The following is an 8,281-nucleotide window of genomic DNA, read 5'->3' as shown; positions in this document are numbered from 1 at the left end:
CCAAACCTCCAAGAATTTTGCAAGCCAGAGTTGGCAACCTTACCCCCAAATACTATTCCTGGTGATCAGAGGACACTCAAACCAGATGGGGCCTCACAAACCAGATGGGGCCAAAATGGGGTGGGTTGTAGTCAGAGAGAGAGTTATTGAAAATCAGCCTCACACGTTTCAGTGGAAGAGCATTTTTATCTTTGGGGTAGGATTTATCTTAATGTTGTGTATCTACAAGGAGCCTTGAGTGGTATATATGGCTTTCCTCTCCTTCATATTATTCTTACAACAACACTTTGTTGGACTAACAAATTGTGATTGGCCCAAAGTCACCCAGTGAACCTTATGGCTGAGCAAGGATTTGATCTTGGATCTCTCCTATCCTAGGCCAACAACAACACCAAGTGTTCTTTATAAAATGTTTTCCTGTTTGTCACAGTCTGTCGTTTCTTGAAACCTAGATCACATCTCCAGTGCTGGTTCCCTATGAATTGGATACACATCTAAGATTCAGGATCAGCAGCTTGCTAACCATCCATATGTACTAATGCTGGGCATCAGGCACAGAGCTATATGATCTCTGTTACCCTAGTGCTACTACATTGCTTGTTAAACAAACACTGCCACTCTCCTTTCACATCTGACTTGCAGGAAACCTCATACCAGTGAGTTACAGTTCTCTCAGAACTCTCTCTGCCTACAAATTAGTTCATGCCTGGCACAAACTGAACAGAAACATGCAAGGAGTACCACACTGGAGCTTCTTCTCAGGAAATAATTTATTTTAAACAAATAAATGGTACAATACTGTTGTCCTTTTGATACTGTCCATGGGGTTTTCCCTTGGACTGCAAGAAGATCAAATCAGTCAATCCTAAAAGAAATCAACCCTGACTGTTCCCTGGAAGGCCAGATAATGAAACTGAAGCGCAAATACTTTGGCCACCAAATGAGAAGGGAGCACTCACTGGAGAAGACCCTGATGCTGGGAAAGATTGAAGGTCAAAGAAGATGGGGACGGCAAAGGATGAGATGGTTAGACAGTGTCATCGATGCAACGAACATGAAATTGAGCCAACTTCAGAGGATGGCGGAAGACAGGAGGGCCTGGCGGGAGCTGGTCCATGGGGTCGCGAAGAGTCGGACTCGACTGCGCGACTGAGCAACAACAACTGTTGTCCTTACCTCATTTTAAATGACAGAGCTCTCCAGCTGTTAACAGCCACAAAACATACACACGTGGAACTTTTCCTGGCATGGAGATTCAGTAATGGGAAAAAGTTTCACCTGCTGATTTCTGGCTCTGAATAGCTGATGCAAACAGAGGAGTCTTGCCAGAAGAAAGTGGGCAGCTTTATTAAAGCCCCCCATGCCAATTAGGTTGCTTTCCCAGTTATTAAAAAGCACTGTTCTAAGAGGCATTTGCTGTGTTTTTCAGAGCACCTCAGCCTAAAATTATTGTGTTGGAGAAAGGCTCAGATGGATTGGGATTTAGTATTGTAGGAGGCTACGGAAGCCCCCATGGAGACCTCCCCATTTATGTCAAGACCATTTTTGCAAAGGTAATTTTTAAAAAGAACATAAGTATATATCATATGACTATTGGTGTTTTAATTTTAATGAAGAAACAAGTAAATATAAAACATCAATAATAACAGTAAAATAAAACAAAAATGAAATATAATACGAAACAGCCCATAAAATACTCAAGATACAAATACAAGAAAATAAAATTGCACAACCTCCCCCCAAATCTGTAAATAAACCAGCTTATTAAGAGTATGAGGAAAATAAGGGCAGTACAGAGGCCTGAAAAAAGCAGCTGGAACAAAAAAAAAATGTTAACAGCCAAAGGCCCATAGGGGTAAGGAGGACTTATCAGAAAAGTAGCTCAATGCACTTCCTCTGGTAAGCCACTCCAAAGAGTGTGTGAAACTACCAAAATGGCTTGTACTCTTATGGAGGCGAAACACACCTTTGAAAGGGAGGAAATTATCACCAGAAAGTGTGGGCAAGGCTGAGGTGGTAGGTGATCTGTATAGGGAGACAGTCTTTCAAATATAAGGGTTCCAAGTGAAGAAGAGCTTTTAAGGTCCGAGCTAGCTCTGTTATAAACAGGCAACAAATACAACTGTTGGAAAGTAATATGCAACCCATGTCTGACACCTGCTAACAAACAGGAGGCTATATATTGCTGTAGCTGAAGTCTCTGAGTTGCCTTCAGGGGCAGCCCCATGTAAAGTACATTACAGTTGTCTAATCTGGAGTTTACAGAAGCATGGGTCAATGTGACCAATTCAGTAACATAACAAAAGTGATAGAAAGTGTTCCTGGGAACACCACCTGGTTGCCTCTCAAAAAGCAAGGCAGGATTCAGGAGCACATGAGACTCTTCGTATGATACAGACAAGGCGAATGAAACTCCATTTAGACCAGTGGTTCACGAAGTGAGAGGTACTATCCCCTACGGGGTGGGATTATCTAGTGGGGTGCTAAAAGGCAAGGGGGCAGTGGGTTGGGTGTTAGAGGTGGACAGTGTTCCCTCCAAGCTGTGTGCGTGAGTGGCCGCTCATTTACACAGGAAACCGCACAGGGTTTATATTCTGCTCAGGTTGTGAACTGCTCCGCTCAGTAGGGGGGGGGATTCAAAGGGAACATTGAAGGTGGGTCCTTTTGCTGGGGTAGTTCACTTATTTATAGTTGACCAGGCTATGGTACCATGCTGGCAAATGGCGCTCCAAGTTTCTCCCTCCTGCATGGTGCTGAAATCTGGTGGAAACTACTGGAATTTTCAGTAAATACAGCAGTTGAGCTCCAGTTTGACCAGTATATTGCATTTTGAGAAATTGTTATCACCACTTGTCTCTATGTCATTTTTTTCAGGTTTTAGCTGATAGGTCCTCAACATAATAGTGTTGAGTATTGTATTTATTTTCCTGTGTTCTTTATCACTGAACCTGTTGATTACAAAGTATGCTTTTTAACTGTATAAGCATTATTTTTGTAGCAGCCCTTCAGATATTAATATTTTCAGGTTATATAAGGATTTAATATTTCTCAATAACTTTCCAAAAAGGAGACAAACTCTTTTGTAGGAAAAATGTAGAGGGTAGGTAAAACATTTGGGTAAAAGAGTGAAAATCTAAGGTGTAAATAATAATTCTGGTAGTAAATTATGGTAAATAAATATTGGAGGGAAATTGGGAATATTTTCAGCAAAAACTTGGACTCTTGTTATCGAAATATTGCTCAATTTTTTAAAAAGAAGAATTTGTTTTAAAGAAAGATCAGTCAGTTTTATGCACAGTTAGTAGTTATATTTCCATCTTTGATGGATTATGCACTACCTGATAAGTAAAGAGGAATTTTAGAAATATGTCTCTGTACAGGAATAAGAAATATGTAAGTATGTGCATAATTGGGCAGGTGCAAAGCACCAAGAAGAACTCACTTTGTGAATATTTGTGAATGGACAGCTTGATTCACAATCTTTCAAAGAAACAAAACTGGTAAAGAGAGTAGTATACTGGCTGCGCTAAAGGGGTTTGTAATGTGCTTAACCAAATGATCACTACATTGCTAAGAGGCAAGCTTGTACATCTTTTGCAAGGTTGTAACTTTAATCTTGCTTTTGTAAAAATATGAGATAGAAGATCAAGAGACCAGATTCCTGACTGTCCTCTTCACTATGATTTTTAGACACATTCTACCAATCGTTGATATTTCATACAATATTTTAATAGCTATATTCTGCCTAAAGCAACAATTTAAAGCAGGCTGTACAGATACAAGTTTATTTATGTAATATTCCTTGGCATTTTAACATTGGTCTGAGAACATTAGTTTTACTGGGCTGACATTTCAACTTTCTAAGACCAAGCCATCATTTTTCACCATGTGGAAATGATAGGAAAATGTCTGCATGACAGGAGCCCTATGGAGAGCCATTTGTAGGCTGCTTATTCAAGTCCATTAGCACCTTAGGGACCAACAAGATATGGGGGGAGGTGAGCTTTCTAGAGTCAACACTCCCTTCATTGCCTTATTTTAAAAAACATGGTGATGTGAAATGATTTGACCCAGCCTTGGAAAGTGATCATTGTTCCATACAGGAGGGCAGTAGAGCAGCTCTCTTTTACTTCCACCTCTTCACAAATACTCCAGGAAGCATTGCTAATGGAAATGGAACAACATTGTTCAGTGTGTGTGTGTGTGTGTCTTTTTAATTAAGGCCTATAAAATTGCTTGTCCTCTGATGTACTGTTTCTGTCGTTTGCAGGGAGCAGCTGCAGATGATGGCAGACTGAAGCGTGGTGATCAGATTTTAGCTGTTAATGGAGAGTCTCTGGAAGGCGTGACTCATGAGCAAGCTGTCGCTATTCTGAAGCACCAGAAAGGGACTGTAACACTAACTGTGTTGTCATGAGCTTTGCTGCAAATGCAGTCTGGGCTGGATGCAATTATTTCTGAGCATTGCTAGAGCTGCTATAAAATGGTACACAGTCCTTCCTAAGTAAGATGAAAACCCAACACCAGCTAAAATTAGTGCACATTAATCCTGTTGCCTGTGAGGTTTTCATCCTTTATAGAGGTTCATTTTGTCTGGTGACTGACAATAATTGTGGAATCATTCTGTCCACTAGTGCTTCCTTGAATGTTCATCATCTCTGCAAAGTTGTTCCTGCTTTACATCTACCAGTAGGAAGTATAAGCATTGAAACTAGAACTCACATGTCCACAAAAAGGGATTTAGTTCACTGCTGGATTACATCCAATGGGAAGAAAGAAATGCTGACTTTTCATCTCATTCATGGTTTGCTTATGCTAATTGTCTTTTCAACTATGTCAGAAAACATTAAAATGGAATTAAATTACTGCCATTCAAAATGATGAACTATCAAATTCTCCTATGGGAAATTAATTATATATCAAGTTCTAATGATGAAATGCCCGCCTTCTTGACTAATCTTCCTGGGGTTGATGTACATATGTTACTGGTAATAATGATGAGTCAGTTTGCAGCCTCTCCTCAGTTTGCATTGGTCATGTTTCAAGTTCTCTGTCTCCCTCAAATTCTTTTGATCGATTGACAAGAACATAATGAAAAGGGTACTTCGTGGACTCTAAAGCTCAACCCTGTGGATGCTGCAGAAGACACCTTGGTTTGGAACAGGGCTAGTCATTATTATCTATAATGATAAGACAGCAACAAAGAGTAAAGAAAACTTGGTGGCTCCAATAACTCATAGTCAGTTTTGCAGTACAATGTCTCATTAATCAGCAAAGTGACAATTTATGTCCAAAGCCTGTAACTTCTTTATGTTTTATTGTATGATTCAGGTAGAATACAGTAATATTCATTTTGATTGTCTGGAATAAATTATATATGTGAAATTGGTCAAAGGTGAAGAAGCACTAATCAAAGGAAAAGTGGTTGTGTCCAGTGTTCCCTCTAAGCTGAGTTAGTGTGAGCTAGCTCACAGTTTTTTAGCCTCCGGCTCACACATTTTTTTCTTTGCTCAGGAAGGATGATTCCAGAGCAAACTAAGTTATTCAGTAGCTAATTCACCTGCTCACAACTTTAATGCCGGTAGCTCACAAAGTAGAATTTTTGCTCACAGGACTCCACATCTTAGAGGGAACATTGGTTGTGTCATTAAGAGTGTTGTCTTTGTCTGTTTTATGTCCCGTGTTTGGATCTAGCTAACCACAAAGTGCATTAAGCTATTGGGATACATTGTAAGTATTCCACAAATAGTGCCTGAAAGAAAGCTGAGTTTTAAAGGATTTTTATCCAATCCTCAGTGACATTGATAACGCTAATGATATTTATAAGGAAAGCAAAGGAAATATCCCATGAAGAACTCCTTAAGACAAGGGGCATTCTACTTGTCAAAGTATGCTGAAGTTATATTGTACACACATGTGAAACTTAGAGATGTGGTACATTATAAAATTAAGGACAGTGACCAAAGTTATTTATCATTCTGATTGTACAGGCTTGGCTTCCATGACATTGTTCCCCTTGAGGTACTCTCTGGCCACTGTGGATGGTGTCCTCTGCTGTGATACATGCTTCCTCTGCCACTAGCACTGTTGTGGGTGTAAGGGCTCCTTGAAAACATTGATCTTGTGCCGTGCTAGTGGGAGGGGAAGCAAGCACTGCAACGGCTAGAGGGAAGTACAAAGGGAACAATGGCATAAGATCCAAACCATAATGTAGACTGTTATAAGAATTATTCTAAATTTGATGAAAGCAACTTTCCTTTCACACATCTGTGATGCAAAGAATGTAGAGCGTGCGTGCTGATGTATTTTGCACTTCTGATGACTCAAATGAGAGATCATATGATTGTTTCTTGTAATTTGCACTCTTTATGTGTCACATATAGTACTGCCAGAAACTGCATTGAAACCTACAAGTTAACTGGTGACAATGTGGGGGGGGGGGGTAAATCCTATATGAACATGATCAAGGGTACAATCCAGTGAGAAGTCCAGCATGCAAGTCCCACTGAAATGAATGGAAATGTATAAGAGCTTGGTGGGGCTGGCATGGAATCACTTCACAGGGGACTATGCGCCAATCCTTTAAGCTGCTTAATGCTTTTTCTGGGTACATGGGCTTCAGGTTGTTTAATAATGCTGCTGATTTCTGTGAGATAAGGAAAATAGCAGTAAAATATACTATATGTTTATGGATATCAATAAAATAAGATGTTTTATGATTTCCAACGATTCAAAATAAAATTCACTTACATACATATGGTGACTGAAGAAGAGTTAATGCACCTCTGCATAGCAATCTGACTTAATTTTAGAACAAACAGTACCTATCCAAAACACTACACAACTGTTACATTTTCCCACAACATTATAAGCTCTGGAACAAATTTTTTTAAAAGAAATAATTATAATGCGGAAGAATGTAGGTATATATTTGATGTCATGATGCCAGGCAGTGTTGGTTGTACATGATTTTTAGTAGAAATTGGACATATCACATGTTTAGCACTGGAGAGACACAGTTTAAATGAGACTCTGGGCATGTGCAGAGTTAGCATCAGCAAGTTCTTCTGTCCTGCCAGTCCTATTTAAATCTGGACCTGGTGACTGAGGGGAATCTCCACATTCAAACCTCTGAATCCCAGAGCCAGGATGCAACATCAGGGGAAGGCTTTGGCCTCTATGCCCTGTTGTTCGCCCTCCTGGGGAACTGGTGGGCCACTATGTGGGACAGGATGCTGGACTAGACGGACCATTGGTCTGATCCATGAGGGCTCTTTTTATGTTCTTATGGGCACAAGCTCATCATAGCAGGGGCAAGCATGGCCACCCAGGCATGGAGCTGGATGGCAGGCAAGACCCCACTCTTCTTCTGGTGGGAGTCAAGATCATAGTGAACACAAATTTTAGCAGGCTGCTAAGTACCTCTGACGAAGAACTTACATAGATTCCCAAAGAAACTTCTCAGTATACATTTTGGGAATCGTAATTTTCTGGTCCGATTTACCAAAGGACAGTGCAATCTAAATAATATTCAAATGTCTTAGATTTTTGCATGTTTTTCAGGCTAAAAGATACCCTTGAAGCAAATAAGATTTTTTTCTTAAGCTTGACAGAGAAATACAAATTTTAATTTTGTGTCGTCATGACTCAGATTCTTTCCTGGTTTCAGAAACCAGAATGGATTAATTAGGAGTGGGTTAATAAATTTGGATTACTATTAATATTGAATGTTTATATTTAAGGATACCTGCGAGACATCCAACATTAATCTGATTAATCTGATTTTAATTAGACCTATTTCTAATCAGCGAGGCCTCTAGACCCCACATTCGTAGCAGCAACCAGGCACTGAATCCAAAGGCTGCTCACAGGAGTCTTCCTCACCTTTACCTAGATACATTTGGGAAAGGGAACAGCAAGGAGGATTCCCAGGAATCTCTCTGGAAGGGGTTCAGGCTAAATTAGACTGAAAATGATCCATTTTGAATTGGCCTAGACTACAGAGAAAACTGGGTTGGATCCAAAATGCATTGGGTAATGACACACTTTAAAAAACCCTGTATCTGTCAGAACTCCTTTTGGATTCTATCAGTTTATCTATAAAAACAGAAAGGAAATTACTTGTTCCATAGGCAGACCATAATATGTATTGTACAATATCTTTCACATTAGTCATGAGCATCTTCCTAAATTATTTCCAGGGCTCAAAATGGTATTCACATAATCAGGAAGTGGTTTATTCAGATAATGTGATCTTCTATGCAGTTTGCATTATACTTTC

At 39.7% G+C, this 8,281-nt stretch overlaps 1 protein-coding gene across 1 annotated transcript in view; it reads left to right on the top strand.

Moving 5' to 3' along the window:
* The window catches only part of INADL (InaD-like (Drosophila)), a 250,101-nt gene extending 244,617 nt beyond the window's left edge, over window positions 1-5,484 (top strand). The window contains exons 43-44 of the mRNA XM_015415230.1: window positions 1,430-1,553; window positions 4,271-5,484. Of these exons, the coding sequence (XP_015270716.1) occupies window positions 1,430-1,553; window positions 4,271-4,417 (271 nt within the window). The 3' untranslated portion in view covers window positions 4,418-5,484. The remainder of the gene's footprint in view (window positions 1-1,429; window positions 1,554-4,270) is intronic.
* Window positions 5,485-8,281: the final 2,797 nt, after the last annotated feature.

Source organism: Gekko japonicus, unplaced genomic scaffold (assembly GCF_001447785.1).
Source record: "Gekko japonicus isolate JY-2015 unplaced genomic scaffold, Gekko_japonicus_V1.1 scaffold199, whole genome shotgun sequence".
Classification (NCBI taxonomy): domain Eukaryota; kingdom Metazoa; phylum Chordata; class Lepidosauria; order Squamata; family Gekkonidae; genus Gekko; species Gekko japonicus.
This window is presented reverse-complemented; position numbering and strand designations above follow the sequence as displayed.